Raw genomic sequence first — 19,378 nt, 5'->3', positions numbered from 1 at the left:
AAGCCCCCCCCAGTACCATGCTGTAACCGGGCTGTTTGCACCCCCCGCAGCCCACTCTGTGGGATGCTCGAGCTAATCATGCCCCTCTCATCCTTCCGGGAGCTGATCGGCTGGTTTTAACAGAGTCTGCTGAATCCCCAGGCAGCTGCTTCACCTTCACGTGGGATGTTTTGGCAGCGAAGGAGATGGGCTAATTTCCAAAACCCTGCAGGATGTCCTGAGCTCCCAGTCGTGCCAGCGGGAGCAAAACCAGCTCTTTCTGAGCGCTGGACCCAAAGGTGACGGAGGCCCAGCGAGACGAGGCCATGGTGCGGTAGGCAATCCCAGGGGAGTGAGGCCGCGGGGCAGCATCTGCGTTTGGGTGTTAGTTCGGTACCTGCCTGAGCTCAGGTGGTTTTGGGGCTACGCTGCTGTTTGAAGAAGGTGAGGAGAGGTCCTGGGGTCTATGGATGAGGGTAAGGTGGCTGGGAGAGGAGGCTCATGCTTGGGAGGCTGGAGGACAGAGATGGGTGTAAGGGCTGGCTGGGTTTTAGTGGGAAGAACAAGTCCCAGTCTGAAGCTGGGAGCTGCTCTTTGCACATGGGAAACTAGCTATGATGGTATTGCCAGAGGATGCTCAGGGTGCAAGATGACCCCGTGGAAGTGGAATTGTAAAATGTAAGTGAACAACCAGGAAGTATCAGTCAGGGATAAATCCAGATGTCCCTCTTTGAAGCACCAGCTCCATAGGGTCCCCTTGTCCTGCTGGGCTTGCTGAAAATAAAACCACAGCCATACAGTCCCTTCAAGACCCCTGAGGCTCTGCCACAGACCTCTTCAGTCCCTACATCCCAACTTGTGATCCTAATGCACCAGTGTCTCCAGATAGGACACAGAGGATCCCATGCCAGCATCTCTGGGCCCAGGTTGGGCCAGCGTGAATGGCTGATGTGGTAACTCTGCGTCCACCCCTCCATCACCAATCCTCTGCTGTCCCACCACCACTCTGGGCATCCTCATCACCTCCTGAAACACAAATGCCACACTCACTCACCCTGCTCACCATGTTGGGCATTGGGGATACCTCTGGGGACAGGAGGAGGTTGGGGCTTCTGCAGCAAGGCAGGGGAAGGACCCAGCATCAGGGACACTTTTCTCCTTGCAGCAGTCCTGCTCTCCACATGGACTGTAAGAGTGTGAGCGTGGAGGCCACCCTTGAGGGACCCAGGCAGTGACACCCTGCTGCCACCAAGGTCAGAGCAGAGAGGAGTGCTGGGGACAAAGGATGTTCCTGTTCTGGGCCCTGACCCCTCCTGCCTCACTAGATGAGGGGCACAGCTGTGGCCCTGTGGGACCCACCCCAGAATCATTTCCTTCAGTGCTGCTTCCCCCATCCTTCCTGGGCTCTGTCCTCCAGGTACTGCCCTGCCAGGTTCCTCTTTATCTGTGGCATAAATGCAATGGGTGTGGCTGCCCTAGAGCCCTGGTCCTGCCCTGACACCAAACTGTCCCTGGGTGGCCCCAGCCCAGACACACTTCTCCCCTGAAGCCAGGACCTACTGCAGGTCTTCCATGGACCCAGAAGTCCCTTCTTGTAGCACCCGGCAGCTTCCCCATGCTCTGCAGCCCTGGCCAGCCTGATGCATCTGTGCAGAGCTGGCAGTCCAACAAGGGAACAGCCGCGCAGGGACCCTTACTGGCCAGAGCAGCTGCTGGCTTTTTGCTCACTGCTGCACCCCTCTGCAGGTCCAGCCTGTGTCCCTCAGGAGGAGCAGGGTGGCAGCATCATTTTCCAAGCTGGAGTGCAGAGGTGGCCAGAATTGGTGTGCTCAAAAGCGTGTGTGTGCACCTCTGGGACTCCCCTGCGCTGCAGAGGCCAGTGAGGTATTTGCATGCCCTCTGCCTGCATGGGTGGACACTAATGTGTGAACAGGGACATTTGCTCTGCACGTGTGGGTGTGCATCCTGCCCTGTGCTCCTGCACAAAGGCATGTGGAGGTACACGTGCCATTCCCAGGCAGGCAGCAGCCACGTGGTCCAGTGCAATGAGAAGGATGCTGCAGGAGTGGCACTGAGACCCGAACAGTGCCCTGGGTCAAGTGATGGTTCCTTTTCCATCTGCTCCTGGTCTTAGTCACATCCACTCTGTCTCCACCAGCTTATGCCTCGCTTTCCACCATCACCTTGTCTTTCATGCTCTGGGTACCCACTGGGCTGTGGCCTCCCATGCTCTGTCTCCCCCTGGTCATCTGTTGTCATGTCTCAGCCTGTTGGTGCTTCAGCAGAGGGGAGGAAGAGTAGCCATGCTGGATGCGTGGGAGTATGCTGAGGCCCACTCATGGACCATCAGATGTGTGTAGGGGTCAGGAGGTCTCAGCAATGCAGATTTTTTCTGCCCCTGGGAGCCTGGGCCATGGCACAACCCTGCACCCCATCTCTGCTTCACTCCTGCATTCCCTCCATTCTGGATGAGTCCCCATGTTCCATGAGTCTCCATCAGTGTTTTCTGAATAAGGAAAAGCCAGAGGGGGTCAGGTGCAGTTCCCAGTGAAGTTCCCACTTGTCCTGAGTGTCCTTCTTGGTCCCAGCCGGCACATGGCTAGTAGAGCCGAGCCAGTGGCATGGGAGGTCCATCAGTGGCAGAGGGAAATGGCTGTAGGGTTTTCTGGAGTACTTCCCTGAGCATGAGTATCTTGATGTTGTGTTGTTTCAGAGGCAGAGGATATGCTGCATCTCAGTATCTCAGTTTCCTCCTTTTAGCCCTGTGCATGGTCTCACTGAGGCAAAGGAGTGACCAGGTCCCAGGGCAACCAAACAAGGTCATTCTGCAAAGGGAGTGCATCGGCAGCTTTCTCTGCAGCTTTCAGGGTTTCATGACCAAGGCAGAACCTGGAGGGAGGAGGAAGGGACTTACTGTTGAGGGGATCTCAAACCCTTTGAAATGGCCATCGAATCTCTGAAATCATGCTGGGCAACAAATCACAAAAATGGACAGCACACAGGGAGCTCTTGGCCTTTATAAACTTTTTTTCCACACCACTTTTGCAGCTTGAGCTTGTTTCTTGGATAAAATCATGTTTTGGTGAAAGGTTCCCATTCCCTTTGGGGAAACAGGGCCAAAATCCAACTCCCAAAGGCCAATGCTGCCCTCTGGTCTCCTGCCCACTGTGCTCTATGCAGAGGAGCAGGATGTGCCTGTGGTGCCTCTTGGGTACCCCGAAGGCCTCTGGACAGGCCGCCTCTGGGGACTGGAGATCCATTTCTCTGGACCTTTGGGTGCTGATGGGTTTTGTGGATGCTCCCTGGGCCCTACAAGGTCTGTGGGGGTCCAGCTGTCACAGGCACCTGGCAGGTGGGCAGGTTGGGAGTGAGAGAGGGTGCACGGATGTCACTGACACGTGTCCAATGGCTCACATGTACTGGCAGCTCCATGGGATCTGCCCCACTGCCATGCTGAGCTTGTCCCTTGCTTGTCCCAGAGCCAGGGGAGCAGAGCGACAAAGAAGCAGCAGGTCTGTGCAGGGTTGGGCCAGCAAAAGACGGGAAGGGCAGTCCCAGGGGTTTGCATCTTGGCTACATCCTCAGGACCCCTTGAGCTCAAAGCCACCCAGATGGGAAGGGTGCCCATTACACTAAGAGGGCAGATACAGTCCCAGCCTCAGCCTTGCTGAGGAAGGAAGTTTCTCCATTGTCTGACAGGCTGATACTTCAGGAAAGAACCCTCTTTGTTTACTCTGGTCCTTACTGAGGGCAAGTGTATACAGCCACCTTGTTAAGTACTTCACTGATGGTCCTCTGAGTCAGAAGACAGAGGGTGGGAGGGAAGGGCAGTGCTGGGCTTGTTTGTGGCGGGGTTGTCTGTAGGTTCTTAGAGCTGAGTTCTTTCATCCCATGTAGGACCAGGAGCAATTCCTCAGTCCATCCTCAGGCCTGATATAGAGTACGGTCCAGGTCTGCAGAGGCTGTGGCACCCTGGGTCTGCTCATAAGACAGAGATGCTGGTGCCTTTGCTCTGCTGCTGGCCAAGCCCAGTACTTTGCTCTGGAGCTTGGCCTCACTGATCTCCCAGTTTTTGGTTAAAAGGTGGCACTGACAGGATCTCCCACGGGCCACCAGTGCAGATGTTGTTCTGGCACCCCCTTGCACACACATTCCTGCAAACACACGGGTGTGCACAGACACGCACCTCTCCAGCACAGTGACTGGTAGTCCCAGCATTGCACATCCCGGGGAGGGACCTGGTCATCACAACGAGCTGGGCTGGAGGTGGCCTGGGGTAGGGGGGGACCCTGGGGAAGCCAGAAGGAGCCAGTGGCCTGGCAGGGGTGGGGAGAAGGCGTTTGGGATGCGGGGTTTGTGGTGGCTGGTGGGGACGCAGCAGGAGCCGCTGCAGTGTAGCGGGTGGGGGCAGAAGAGGAAGGAAGCGCGGTGCGGTGTCTCTGCGCAGAGCCCAGGCAATAACAAACAGGAAGGCGGTAGGGCTGTGGCAGGCAGCAGCGGGCATCGGCAGGAAGGATGTGCAGTGCCCCAAGGGCAGACCTGTCCTACCTGATCCAGACCCTCCAGGGACCTTCCTCCCCAAATACAGCCCCTTCCCTGCCCTGTTGGGGAGAGGGAACTCATACACCTTCCCCCGAGGTGCCCAGGGATGATGCTGGGGGCAGACAGGTGGCAGATGGCCCGCACAGGGACAGCAGTTAGGGGGTTGGTGGGTGGCATAAGGGCCACCATGTGCACAGCTGGGCACTGAGGTCAGGAGGCAGCGGGCCCTGGCTCGCCCCTCAGCCGTATGGGCAATGGCTGGTGCGCAGCCGGGCCAGGGGATACGGCCAGGGTGGCAGGGATGGGAGGACTCACCCTGGCTCCCTGTGGGGCAGGTGTGGTCTGGTGTCCCCAGAGCAGTGCCACTGCACAGTGTGGAGCATCCCACCCCAACCCTCCTGCTGCTGGCCCCAGCCCCATGTCCAGGTCTCGCCTGTGCCTCCGTGGCCCATGGGCTGGCACCAGCACTGGCCACGGCTGGTCACAGAGGACACCAAGCACACCCCACCAGCCCTGGTGGAGCTCCCTGTGGAGGCACCCCAGAATTTTGGAGGAGGCAGGGCTGTGCCTGCAGGCGCAGGACAGGGGCTCGCTGGTGGGGAGAAGTGCTGGGGCTGCAGGCAGCCCAGCGGAGCTGAGCTGCAGCGATGTGGCCGGTATGTGTGTGGGCGGCAGGCAGGGTGGGGGAGAAGGAGGGAGAGGAAGCAGCAGAGGCAGCAGCTCCTTTGATAAGCAGCTTCCTGAACACTTTCAAACCGTGGGGTTAGACCGACACGCGCGGCGCCTGCGGGCCTGTGCCGGGACCAACGGAGCCCACGCCGCGGGGCAGCAGGTAGGCAACCCCCCGGCCCTCCCATGCCGCCCACTGGAGAGGGGATCCCTGCCCGGCAGTGCCGGGCCCTGGTGCCCATGGGTGGTGGGCATGTGCTTGCTGCTGGGCAGCCCCGAGCAGGGCTGGGATGCTGGGCAGGGTGATGGGGACGCTCTCCCTGGAAGTGCCAGCAGGGACTCTTCCCAGGGCCCTTCTGCTGCCAGGGGCTTGGCCAGGGCATCCCCTAGGTGTTTCTTGGCCAGTGTGCAAGGGATGGCTGCTGGGGTTGGAGCCTGCTGCTGTCTCTGGTCAGGATCTCTCCTGGTGCTGTGGCTCCTGCTGCTCTTGCCCTGCCTGGCTGGGGGAAACCCTGGCAACACAGGCCCCCCAGGGCACTCTACATGGGGTGTGGGGATGGTGTGCATGGCAGTGGTGGCATTGCCACCCCCAGAAATGCTGCTGGGCATCAGGGAGTCATGGGGAGCAGCTCCTGCTGTAGCCGTGTTCCCAAACGGCACAGGCACAGCGTGGACCCAGGTCTCTGCAGGACCTCCCTGACCTGATGGGGTACCTGACATCCCACTCTTTGCCCACCAAGAGCTCCAACTCCACACCATCCCCTGTCCCTTCGGGTCCATCTCCTCCTCACAGAGGGAGCTGGGGATGAGAAGGAGCCTCACAATCCCAGGGCACTGCCTGCACCATGAGGACCTCTGCCCAGAGGTGAACCAGCGTCACCTGCATCTCTCCCTCCCTGCCAGGAGCTGTCACAGGGCTGGTGATGGTGGACCCATGGCACCCTCCTCCAGATGGACTACCCCATTGCCTCTTGCTCAACCACTCAGATAAAGCAGTTTCCTCTTGACGGTTGCTGAGACTTGCAGGATGGAGGAGGCTGTCCCAGGGTCATCCCTCCCTCACCAGAGCCATGAGGCCGCTGAGGTTGTCTGGCCCTGTGTCTGCCAACAGCAGGAGCTGGCCAGGCTCCTTGAGGTGCCCACAGCCCACCTTGTCTCAGCTGCTGAATGCTGCTGTGCTCATGCAGGTCCCAGTTCTCACTCCTCCCCACCACGTTCCCAGGCTGAAGCAGGCATGCCAGGAAGGGCTGGGAACACATGTTAACTTGTGCTTCCCATGGAGGCAGAGAGCGTCTTGGTCTCCCCCTAAACCAGACCATGCTCCGCCAACACAGAGCGTGGATGTCCTCTGCTTGGTGCAAGCAGGTGGCCATCGGTGCCATGCCTAGGGTCACCAGTGGGTGCCTGTGTGGGCTGCAGTGCTGCAGGCATCCGGGAGGGTGAATGTGCTGGGAGGTCGCCTTATGCCGCCTGTTTGTGGGCCCCTACGCAGGGGCTGGGGGTCCTGGTTCCTGGGCAGCTTAAAAGACTTAAAATCTGTCCCTTGCTTAGGGACCATCCGTTGGGGGATCCCCCCAGCCTCATAGTAACTCTCAGATCTGCCTTTTCTTTTCCAGCTGCTTCTCCTCCAATGGCTCCTTGACTCCCTGGGAGCTGAGGGCCCCCCGTGTTCACTCCTTGTGCTTCAGGACAAGGGCTTCGCGGCTGTCACAGCATGGTACAAGCCTGCTTGGTGTGCTCCAGAGTTCACAACGGCAGCCTGACAGCCCAGGCAGCCGGGACAGACATGGACAAGACAGACAAACCCAGTCCCTCTGCCAAGAAGCACGTGCGTCTTCAGGAGAGGTGAGCATGGCTGGATGGTGCCTGCAGCCCAAACCCTGCACTGCCTGTCTCAGCCCAGACAGGGGGTACCCATGGCACTGCTCATCCCCAGGGCTTAGGCTACCCCGAACTTCCTTTCCCCAGCCCATCCCTGTCAGCCTTTTGCCTGCTGACTTGTGCAGATGCCAGATCTGAACGTGGAGGGAGCCCTGAACCCCCGAGTCTAGCCCGGGCCAAATCTAGACATTGTCCTTTGGGGGCTTTCCAGCAAAAAGGCAAAATGACCAGCTAGTTCCTTGTTCCTCAACTCCCCCATCTTCTGTGGTCTCTACCTGGCCCCTTTTGTCATCCCCTGTTATTCTCTGCCTGGCTTTTGCTCGGTGTGGGATGGTTTTAACCAATGATATGGCAGGATGGGCTGTCCCCCTGTCCTGGAGTGGCAGCGGGTCAGCCAGGGAACCTTTTTCCTTGCAGGAGGGGCTCCAATGTGTCACTGATGCTGGACATGAGCTCACTAGGAAGTGTGGAGCCCATCCAGCCCATCTGCACGCCGCGGGACATCACGCTGAAGTTCCTGAGAACATCCAGCCATGTGCTGACTTTAGAGGAGCTCCAGCAGCAGGCGCAGAGCCTGACACAGCTCCAGGAGGAGTTTTCGGTGTGATGCCCTTCCCCTCTCCCTCCTCGCATGAGGGAGAACAGGGGCTGGTGGTGGGTGGGTCTGGCAGGGGTGGATATCTCCGAGGGAGGCTCCGAGCCTCACAGCACTGGTGGGAGGGAGGGTGATGTGAGCAGACAGAGGTGAGGGATGCCCTGGGTAATCCCTGGCTGTCCAGTCCCTGGAGTGCACACGAGTCCCGTTTGTGTCCCTGGAAAGCCCGTCCTGCCCTCCCATGCCAAGCTCTTCTCCCAGCGTGACCTCTCTGGAAGGTGTCTCACCACACCTGGGGTAAGGACAGGGCACGTCTCTGGTGATGCTGCTAGGTCCCTGGGTCAGCTTCTCATTGCCTTGGGGACCAGCTCTGCCACGGTGAGGGGACACAAGCACCAGCAGTGGGGGTTTCCTCATAGTTGTTCTCTCCTTCTGCAGAAAATCCCACCCAACTTCGTCAGTCCGGAGGAGCTGGAGATCCCTGGACGTGCCTCCAAGGACAGATACAAAACCATCCTCCCCAGTATGTGCCACTGCATCCCTTTGCCTCACATTTGTCCAGGTGCCACGTGCAGGGTGTGTATGTGTGTGTGTGTGTGGGGTGGTGGATGTGTGTGCATGGGAGAGAGGTGACTCAGAGCAGCCCAGGCACTGGGGTGGGCACTCTTGGGTGCTCTTGGTGTTCCTGCTGTGCTTGTTCCTGCTCCCCATGTTGCAGGAGCTGGTTGCTGTGTTGCAAGGGGTGTTACGGGGTGGTGTGTGGGGAACTACTCCTTGGGGTGTATTCCCAGGGTGTGCAGCACATGACAGCCCAGCCTGGGTTGCTCCCTGTCCCAAGGGCATCTCGCTGGGGGTGTAAAGGCTGGGCACGTTATAGGACGACTCATGTGGGCTCTAGTCAGGCACTGTGGGAAGGCCCTGGTGGGTCATTACCTGACGAGTCAGTTACCCCACATGCTCACTGTGGTACAGGCAGGTTTGGGCATGACTGGCTGTACTCTGCCATGGTAGTGAGGGTGAAGTGGGGCAAGAAGGGGCCTGAGGGAGGGTGCAGACAGCTCTGAGCATGGCATGGAGCTGGAGGACTCAGCCTCCAGCCTCTGGAGCTGAGGCAGGGAGGATTGGCAGGGTCAGGCTCTAAAAGACTGTCCCTGGGGTAATACCTACCATATCTTTCAGATCCTGAGAGCCGGGTCTGTCTCAGGAGGGCAGGGAACCAGGAGGAGAACAGCTACATAAACGCCAACTACATCACGGTGAGTGTCCTGCCTGGTTGGAGAATGAGGTGGTCTCCCATGTCCTGCAGCCTCACAAGGCATCAGGCTGCAAACTCCTTGGTGCTGCAGGTGCCACTCTGGGACCCGCATGTTGGGCACTGACTGTCACCCGCTGTCCTGTGGCTGCCCTGGGGTAGCACTCTGAACTTGCCACCCCATTCTGAGCTGGACACACATGGCTCCATCTGTGCAGGGCAGACACACTGTCCCTTTTGGTGTGAAAGTCTCATGAGGTGGCTGCTCTCAGCTCCCGCTGCTCGGGTGGATTGAGCACCTCTATGGGCTCCCTCGCAGCAGCTCCTCTGTCCCTTCCTCATGCACTAGTCTGTTGTCTGGCAAGGCCACAGGCGGCAAGCTATGCCAACAGAGCTTTGCAGCCCGGTCCTGTTCAACCCTTACACATCCAAAAATTTCCTCTCCACTTAGGGGGTTTGCTGCAATTTCCCAATAAGAAAATGAATGAAAAGGAGGGCATGGCTTATCTCTGACACCCAATGGGGTCCCTTTCCAGAGACTGAGAAATCCCCAGACCCACAAGCAGCCTTATTTATGCTAATCATCCTCCTGTGCAAATGACCCCCTGGAGGCTGCAGTCTCACTTGTGCTGAACCATGTATCACCCTGAAACAGGTTCTTGTGTCAGCCAGCGAAGAGAGAGTGGGAATGTGGAAGTCAGAGAAGTAGCCCACAAAAGTGCGCTTTGGTATGATGGACAGACCCCTGCATTTATTAGCATTTATTCTTCTGATGGTGATCATGGGTGTGATCCAAAGAGCTGCCAGCATACTGCAGTGAGGATCAAAGTCTGACTTTGGATGCAGGACCACCATGCCTAAAACTGTTGGGAGGCTTGCTGGTCCAAATCAGGGTTTGAACATGGGCAGCAGAGGACTACTTTGAGAGTAGTCTTACTGAAGCAGCCTGGCAGCATGCAGCTTCACATCGGGTGACACCATGACCCTGACACATGCCTCAGGGTGTACATGAGCATGTGGCATCCTCTCTGTCTCACAGGAGTGCTAACAAAAATGCAAAACCACCGATGATCCCTATCTCACACACCTGCGCACATGGGTGCCCGCACGTCCCTGTGTGGAGCTGGTATTTTCTTGACCCCTTCCTCTCCAAGGGTGTCACAGTGCAGGAATTTGTGGGCACATCAGCAAATTAGCAACTCAGCCTGCTTCTGGCATGCTTGGGAGGCATGGCGAGTCTGGAAGAATTCTGCAGGTATTTGATCACATCAGCCCCTACCTGGGATTGAATACTTTTCCTGCTGATTGTATCCATGAAATGTTTTTGAGCTTGAGAAGCAGGTGGTGGGGAATTCCCCCAGATCTTTCTGCAAGTCTCCTTCTGAATGGAAAACATGTTTCCTAGGAAAAAAAAAAAACAACATTCTTGAGGCATGAGAAAAGGGATATACAAAATGTTCCTGAAAATGTTCCTGCCCCTTGGCTGGGCCAGTGCACCTTCTTGTGGGATGAAGCTGTTAACAGGATTGCTGGAAAGATCTGGATTAAAATCATCACAGGGGTTTGGGTGCATTTTAAACCGAGATCTCTTTTGACAAAACCATTAAGCTCTTCTCAGAGTGCCCTGTACTTGCTTTTCCAAAGGCTGTGAGCACTGTGGGTGCCTCCCCTGGCATCCTCGCGGCATCCTCAGCCAGGTCCCTGACTCCTTGCTGTATTGCCAAATTGCATCTCCAGCTGGAGCCTTGGAGGAGGCTTTTCCACACCTCTGCCTGTGCCTGCCCTCCAGCTCCTGCCTGCTCCCCTCTGTTGGCCAGCAGCACTGCCCGTGAGGTCATGGTGTGAAGCAGGAGCTGAACCGGACTCAGAGCACCTCCAAGCTTTTTGTATTTCTTGGCAATTTTATACTGGGGGAGAAAGTGACCATGCGAGCAGAGGATTCTTGGAGCTGTGAAGCACAACCTGTGGCAGAGGCATCACAGGGGCCTATGCCAACCACCCTTCCAGTGTCCACAGGCTCAGCCTTCCCACTGTGGGGACTGCCACATCCCCTCCCGAGCCTGCCAGGGAGGCAGGACTGGTGGGACTGTCCCAGGTCCCAGCCAGAGGAGGGCTTGATGACTTCTGCCTGTCCTTGGGGAAATGCCTCTTGTAAGAAGTGCCCTCACTGCATGAGCTCTGCCTTGCCAAGGCGTCCATCGTGCTGGCTATTGTCATACCAATAACCTGGGGATGTTTGCAAGGAGCTTGGGTGCACATGGCTTGCTCTAGGGGTTTGCTCCTGGTTTGTGGGACCAGGAGGACGGACGGGATGTCTGGAAGTTCCTGATCCGGTCTATAAAAGAACTTCAAGGACAGATTTAGTAGGAAATAGCCTGTGTGGCTCAGTGTCCCACCTGTAAAGAAAGACAATCACCACAAGAGCTGGTGTGGCTTGGATACAGGCTCCCCACAGTGTCACTGATGGACCGTGTGCTCAGCAGGGCTATGCGGGGCAGCCCCGGGAGTACATTGCCACCCAGGGACCAATGCTGAACACCGTGACCGACTTCTGGGAGATGGTGTGGCAGGAAGAGACACCCCTCATCATCATGATAACCAAGCTCCAGGAGCGCAAAGAGGTACCATTGTCCCTCCCTAGGCGCAGGCACAGCACCCCAGCCAGGAGCAAAGGGTGGGGTAGGATAATAACAACAGCAAAGGGTTATGCGAGACCAAAGGTGGGGTCTGACCACCCGCTCGCTCTCTCTGCTTTGCTCTCAGAGGGTACCCCTGATTGAGCACACTTGGAGGAGGAGAGCCCCAGGGCTGCAGCCTTGGTGCCATCCATCAAAGCCTCTCCTCCTCACGTGGCCTCTCATGCTCTGGCCATGCTTTGCCAGCTGGATAATAGGATAAAGAGATTAGGGCAACTCCTGGGAGAGGGAGCAGAAGCAGCAGTCAGCAGTTTTCCTCCAGCCTCGAGAAGGTCTCCTCTGGGCTGGGAGCAATCAGCCGGTGGATCCAGGAGGGATGTGACCCAGCAGCACTGTACCCTGCATGGCAGCCACCCTGTGGCTCAGCTGGGATCCCTGGCTCCCCATCCAAGCAGCACCAGCCTGGGGCAACTCACTCTCTCTTGCCTGGCCATGTCCCTCCTCCCTTCTCTCCCTGGCTGACGCAGCATCCCTGTGCCCTCCACCAGCATCTGGGTCCTCCTGGGTCTGGCAGGACATGGATTGGCCCTAGCACAGCTCCTGGGGGGCTGGGGAGAGCTGTGCGGACCTGAGTCTGAAAGCCATTATGTCATGGGAGAGGGTGCAGGGGAGCAGATGTGGAGAGAGGGATCTGTCCCTTCCTTAGTTTCCCCTCTGTATCACTCCACATCCATCTTCACCACTCCTCCACACCTCCCCAGGTGATGCCTCTTCCCAAGGGCACTGAGCAAAGTATAGCTCAAACATCCAGTAGGTGCCTTGAGCATTTCCACAGCCACAAACCCTGCCTTGTTCTTTCAGAAATGTGTCCACTACTGGCCTGAGAAGGAGGGCACCTATGGTCCCTTCACCATCCATGTGCAGGGGGTGAGCGACTGTGTGGAGTACGTGATACGGGATCTCTCCATCCAGGTGGGTTTGAGCTCCATCCTGGGGTAGAGGGGGAGCTCAGCAGGGCCTGGCAGTGCCTCTGACACTCCTGGGCTCTCAGTGGGATGGCAGCACTGTGTGAGAGGAGAGCAGGGGTTCATGGCTTGGAGAGCTGGGTCTTATGAGCCCCCTGCCAGAGGAGGGATCTGCAGAGCTCCTGTCTGCCCAAGGAGGCTGAGAGGGAGCAAGATTCAGCCCTGGGGGGCACAGGAGAGGGAATCAGTTGGGGAGAGCTCCTCTACTAGCCCAATTCTGTTTTCACTGTGGTTTTGGGCTCTGCCCCGTGGGCTTTCAGTAGTCACTGTGGGCTGACATTAGCCAAATGTGTCTTGCTGGCTTTGCCTGGACTGTGGGGACAGCACTGGGATCTTCTGGGATGGGATACTTTGCAGTGTCCCTGGTCCAGGGATCTCTCGTGGGTGTCTGGCAGAGGCTCAGAAGGGATTCAGGAGGAGAATAAATGAGATAGGTGCAGGCTGCCCGACTTCTGTCTGAGCTGGACTCCATGCCTGCGTTTGGCCCAGCCCAGTGAGTCCATGTTCCCACATCCTGATTTCTCTTTCTTCTGTGCTGGAAAAGCTTGAAGGTGAATGCCGCCAGGTCAAACACATCCTCTTCCCTTCCTGGCCGGACCAGCAGACACCTGAGTCAGCCAAGCCCCTGCTCCACTTGGTGTCCAAGGTGGAGGAGACTCTGCAGGCTGCAGCCAGACCAGGGCCCATCATCGTGCACTGCAGGTAAGAGCTTTTCCCTCACCTGAGCACCTGTGTGTTCTTTACCTTGGGGTTAGTCTGCAAATGCTGGAGGGGAAAATCCCACATGTGAATGCTCATGCGCTGGTCCCGCTGTGGTGCAGAAATTCCAGGGCACAGCAAGCTCATAGCAGAGTTGTGCAACCAGCAGCTCCTGTCCTGGCATCAGGATGGTGACATTAGCATGGTGCTTACCGCCCCGTATCTGGTTTGCACCTGGGTCTGTGGACAGCAGGGTGGGAGCAGGAGAGGTCTGCAGGGTCAGGACCCAGCCGCCATGGCAGATCCACAACAGCTCGGGCTCCTGCCTCTTCTGCATGGCCTGTGACTTGGCTGCGAAGCTGTTTTTCATGGCAGCCCTCCTGGAGGAGGTGGACTCTGCATATATTCTCTCATTGCTGAGTGAATTTGGGGGCAGGGGAGCAGAGCACCTGGCTGTCCCTGTACAACACACCCAGCGTGCAGTGCTGCAGGCTGGCCTGCCCCAGTGCAAACTGCTCGGTGCCAGGGGTTAGAGCACAGCTGGGGGGGGGTTGAAGAGACCCCTGTGCTGCAGAGGGGTGGGGAGCACAGACTGGTTTTGCACTTCCAGAGCAGCCTCATCTGGGACATGCAACATGGCCAGACCTTCTTGCCATGGCAGAGTGACACAAACCCATGTCTTTTGGTGCCTGGCTAAGAAAGTTGTTCTGGTAGCTGGGACCGGAACCCCAGCATCCCTCTAGGAAGTAATTATGGCAGCAAAACAATTCAGGAGTACATCCAGCTCGGGCAGATTAAGGTCCAGGCAGTGGATATTGTTGGTGCTCAGCACAGCTATGTCTGTCCCGCAGCGCAGGCATCGGCCGGACAGGCTGCTTTATCGCTACCAGGATCGGGTGCCAACAGCTGAAGGACAAGGGGGAGGTGGATATCCTGGGAATCGTGTGCCATCTGCGCATAGACAGGTGTGTTTTCAGAGCAGGCTCCCTGGAGGGTCCTGCTGGGTGCTAAGCTTGGGAGGAGGGATGTGGGAGGGATGTGGGGAAGGGCATCGTGACAGGGCATGGGGACAATTTTTGATGGAAACCAGAAGGATTGCTGAAAGATGCAGATGTATTGACAGCAGATGATTCCCCAGTGCTCAGCTGGTTTTGCTGTCAGGGCTGTTATAGCTCTGGGCACCTGAGTACATGAGGGAGAGAAGAGCAGCTCTGAACCAGGCAGCCAGTCCACTCCTTCCAGCTCAGCCACTAAATCCAGAAACACTCAATTTTGTCACTTCTCAAGAAGTATTGGTAAAAAATAGAGCCAAAGCGGCTCCTAATCTGCATTTTGAACAGCCCAGCAATGCTCTTTGGGCAGCTCTGGCACCTGTTTCAGAGGTACCTGGACATGATGGGTGAAGCAGGAATATTTGTGCCCTGGGAGCAGGGAGCAGGGGATGGGGTTGTGGGTTTCGGTGAGGTGTCAGTAGGACCTTCCTTTCCCTTGCAGAGGCGGGATGATCCAGACAAGCGAGCAGTACCAGTTCCTCCATCACACACTAGCTCTCTATGCTTCCCAGCTGCTGGAGGCGAGAGGCCACTAGCACAGGGCTCCCACCAGGCTGCCAGCTCCCCACTCTGACCTCTCCTGCACCAGCCTTGGAGACACATCCACCAAAATCCCTCCTGCTGCTGCTGGACCACAGAGCAGCAGCATGAGCATCCCTCAGGATGAGCACAGCTGCGCAAACCCGTGGGGACTGTCGCCTTGTGACCCTGGGGAGGAGCAAGGTTTAGCGGGTTCACATGAAGGACTCAGTGGGTGCTCGAGGCGGACGTTACTGCTGGCTTGAGGCAGATTTCACCCATGGAAAGAAGCTTTGGCTTTCAAAACATGCAATGTTTTATTCTCAACCAGAAGAGAAAGATGTGCAGAGGAACCGAAGCTGGGTGAGCGCTGGAAGCACAGTTTGCCTTTTAGATGCACAGAAATGTTTACCCCGTTAGACACAGAGCTGGTAGAATTGCCCTGCAAATAAACAGAGCCTCTCTCCTGACTGCGTATCATCTGTTGGCTGAGGCTGGGCTGCGTGCAGGGCTGGGCTTGCTCCAAACACACGCCACGATGCTCTTCTTGCTAAAGGTCCACCTTGATGATTCAGTACAAAAGGTGCACAGTTGGTTGCCTTTGTATGTGGCTTGCTTTCCTCTCCACCTTTGACCAGCACCTTCTCAACAGCCTTAAACTAGGGGAGATTCCTGAATGCATCTGCAGTTTTGCAAGTAATGTGTTACTGATTGCCTTTTGTTACACGAGGGTGGGGGTTTTGCAATCTTGGGTTTTTTTGCTGAAATCAGAACAAAATAATATTTGGGTTTTGCTATTTGTTTTTCTTCACTGATAAATTCAGGGGAAAAAAAAAAAAAGAAGAGGGAGAAACATTTTGGCACAAAGCATGGAAATGGAAATATTCTCTAAAATATTTTAAAGTTGTTCAGAAGTGGCCTTCAGCTGATGGGGGTTGCACACCCTCTTGGGCAGTGAGGACTGATAAGGAGCTGGTGGCTGCCTAGCCTGTGCCTGCCCATGCTGACAAGCCCTGACATGGCTTGTGTGATGGGTGAGATCCAGGGAAAAAAGGGTCAATCCTCATGCTGAAAGAGTCTGATCTTGTCTCAGCTCTGCGAGCATTCCTGGATCAAGGCTGTATGCATGGACCCCCCTCCACCACTCTGTGGGTCCCCAAAATGCTGCCCAATGGTTTTTCCCTAGTGCCTGTTATTCAGACTCTCTTGGGAGAAGAAATGATTGAATAAAAAGAGAATTTTAATCCTTAATTGCAGTTCTCCTGACATGTCATCAGTCCATCAGTCCAGGAGGGGGGTCCTCAGGCCTGTGTCATCTGCCCCCAGTATCCCATCCTCTCTGCTCCTCTCCTGCCTCTCTCTATAAAAGCAATAAGTGAGCAAGTGGATCAGCCTCGTCCAGGGATGGGGAGTGAGCCAAAATCAGCTGCTTCTCCCTGATATCTCTGGGCATAAGTAGCAAACCCCATGGCAGACCAGGCATGACCCAGTGTGCAAAAATACACAATATTACAGAAATTTTCATGTATTGATGAACCCTGGTAGTCCTTATTAGTCATTCTCACGTGCTTGCAGACTCTTCAGATAGAGTACTTGCCAGGGCACATGCTATAGCACAATAAAGCCATGTTACGCATCTGCTCACCCCAAGGAGCAAAACCTGTTGGAGAAATGTCTCAGACAGTGAGAGACACTCTGCTAGCACAGCCTCCTCCTGTGGCACCAGGACCAAACCCACCCCTTGGCCCCACAGTGGGAAAACCCCCAGATCTGAAGCGTCTGCATCGCCCCAGTGGAGCAATCTCCCTGTACCTGCCGTCAGGTCAACCCTTCCTCGTGCCCCTGAGCCTGCCCACTCGGGTGCTGCTGGGGGGACCTTGGTCACTGCCGGGCTCCTGCCTGGTGCCCAGGCTCTTGGAGAGGCTGCAGAACCTCCATGAGCTCCCTGAAGGTCAAAGGCTCAGGACTTTGCCTTCTCAGTTCATTTTATGTCACGCTGTTGCTTTTAATGGTGTCTCTGAGGGCACTGATAGAATTTTTGAGTTCATCTGAGACAAACCGGCACACAGCTGGCACACAGCATCCTCCTCCCCAAGTCTTTCCTCTCCACACTGCCATCAGCCAGGGGAACTTGAAGATCCTGAAAACTGCACTAAGACACAGTCTTTTCCTGCACTCCCTGGACAGCAGGATATGCACAGTTTTTCTCATTATTTTGGTTTATTATCAAGAGAAGAGTTGTTAGGGCAGGCTTGGAGCAAGAGCTGCGCTGAGGGTCTCCCAAGGCATGCAGGAGCATCACTGGGACCGGTGGCTGGGCAGGGGGTGCTGTCACCCCCTCTGAGGTTGTCACCCCCCCCCACCCCTCTCCAATCACGGGGTGCTTGGAGTTTTGACAGTTCCGCTGTCTGATGCAGATTATGATCATTTAAGCAGTTCTCCTGTCTATCAGTCTCAGTTTCTACCAGCTTTATCTGTTCAGGACACTTATCAGGCACTATCTGAGTATCTCTCCAGCCTCTCTGTATTTATTTCCCAAGCACTCCTCAGGGCTATACTGGGCCATTGCCTGTGTTATTGCAAAACCCCATCGTGGGGCTCCCCCAATGTCAGGGGTGAAGCAGGTGTTTGATCTGATCTGGCTGTGTCAGGTATGTCCTGGGAAACTGCTTCACCCCATCCATAAAGATCATGGGGTGCCCAGCAGGCAAAAGAAAAGAATCAGTCCAAAATTTCATGTCTGTCCATGTCCTGGGCTGAGATTAAACCCCTGAGCTTGGCCAGGGGTTTCAGCAGGGCCAAGATTGCTCCTGTTCCTCATTCCCTTAAAACCCTGGTATGGACCCAGCTGTCTTTTTCCTTCTCACGGCATTTCTGTGCTTTGCTGGCAGTTCATCCCAGACAACCAAGTAGGGAGCTCTGGTACTGGGGGTCCTGGGCTGCAAACTCCTGTGAACCGCGTCCCCAGGAGGCCAGGTCCTGCGCAGAGTTCAGGAAAAGTCCTTTCTGCACATGACTGTAATTCTGGTCTGGGGTTTCTCAGGCTGATAATCCATTTCCTACCCTTATGACAACTCACACTGGAGGTTGCATAGGGTGAGAGAAAAACAACATGGTGCACACATCACCGTAGTGCCACATGCAGGCACTGCTGGTGGCAAGGAGATCTAAGGTCCTCCAGATTCAATGCAGCTGATGGAGAGCACCAGTGCACTGTATGGTGTCCCCACAGAACACAGCACACCACGGCAGGCTGCAGCAGGGCACTGATTGGGACAGTTTCTTGGAAGAGCAGAGCATTGGGGTAGGATGTGCCAAAATCCAGCGTTCTGGATATTCAATATCTCAAAGCTTTCCACTCAGACAAGCGATGTAACTACAGATGATTCTCCAACAGCATCCTCATGGGCTCCAAGTAATCAATGACAAAGCCATCACCCAGAAAGGAGAAATTTCAAGGCATGCTTTGACATTTCAAGAGCAGCTTGGGGTCCCAGAAGCTCACAGAGACCCTGTGAGAGCACCGGCAGCAGGTGGGACCCCACAGAGGATGAGGTCCACCCGGCATCAGAGGGACGGGTTGGCCTGGTGGCTGGGAGCAGCAGGGACACTGTGGGGCACAGGAGTGACATCTGTTCCTGCTGGTCTTTGGTAATGCAGTGGTTAAACCATGAGACAAGGCAACAGAGAATAAGCCACCGTTACCCACATCAACACAGGCACAGCCCTGACAATTCAGTTTCTTTAAGGAGCTTGGCTGAGCAACCACACCAAAACCTTCTGGGAATTTCAAATATGCTCTTGTCTGGAGAGGTCATGGAGTGGTGCTGGTTCTTGCACAAGACACTCTGCCCTGTCCCATGCTCCTGGCGTAGGGACCACAGCGTGACACAGTGGGGGACAGCACTGCAGAGGTGCAGCCATGGGGACTGGACCCAGCTTGTGTATCCCCACGTGTGCCACCACAGTTCCTCTGCAGGGAGCAGAGCTTGGGACCCCCTGGTTCACACCAGCTGGAAACAGCCAGATGTCTCCAAAACCTGCCAGGGCTGGTGTGAGACCCTTCTCTTGCTGGGGATAAGGGAAATGAGGATGGGTGGAGAAGAGCCAGTACATGAAAAGGGTCTTTTTTGCTCATTTGCTCATGTCTTTCCCAGCATGGGGATGGACTCGCCCAGCTCCCATCTCTGCTGTGAGGGGTGTGTTTTGTTTGAGCACTGGCTGGACAGTTTCTCTGGCAGGGGCTGCTATCAGGAGGCAATCTCTGCTGACAGCTCAAGTGCCACAGGCGTTTTGGGTGGGAAGCCACAAACTGGTATAAGGACATTCCCCAGGCTGGAATCTGTTAAAAAACCACACATCTTCAGGCAGAAATCACACAAAGATTTGAGGGATGATGAATTCTTCACTGCTATGAGGAGGAGCAACAATGGAGTAATTACAAAAAAGAACAATATTCCTGCTTCCTTAGGCCTCCCTTTGAGAGCATGGGGACCATCAGCAGGCTGCAGCATCTCTGAAAGCAAAAC

General features: G+C 56.0%; 1 protein-coding gene across 1 annotated transcript; it reads left to right on the top strand.

Moving 5' to 3' along the window:
• Positions 1 to 318: 318 nt before the first annotated feature.
• PTPN7 (protein tyrosine phosphatase non-receptor type 7) lies at positions 319 to 14,997 on the top strand. Its single transcript, XM_074925521.1, has 10 exons — positions 319 to 423; positions 6,807 to 7,035; positions 7,489 to 7,672; positions 8,105 to 8,189; positions 8,846 to 8,922; positions 11,402 to 11,539; positions 12,416 to 12,526; positions 13,124 to 13,281; positions 14,130 to 14,243; positions 14,773 to 14,997. Exons 2-10 carry the CDS (start codon positions 6,905 to 6,907, stop codon positions 14,864 to 14,866), a joined length of 1,092 nt encoding a protein of 363 aa, XP_074781622.1. The 5' UTR covers positions 319 to 423; positions 6,807 to 6,904; the 3' UTR covers positions 14,867 to 14,997.
• Positions 14,998 to 19,378: the final 4,381 nt, after the last annotated feature.

The sequence above is a fragment of the Athene noctua genome, chromosome 23 (genome assembly GCF_965140245.1).
Source record: "Athene noctua chromosome 23, bAthNoc1.hap1.1, whole genome shotgun sequence".
In the NCBI taxonomy this organism is placed as follows: Eukaryota; Metazoa; Chordata; class Aves; order Strigiformes; family Strigidae; genus Athene; species Athene noctua.
Note: the sequence above shows the minus strand (reverse complement) of the source record. Positions and strands in the feature narration are given on the sequence as shown.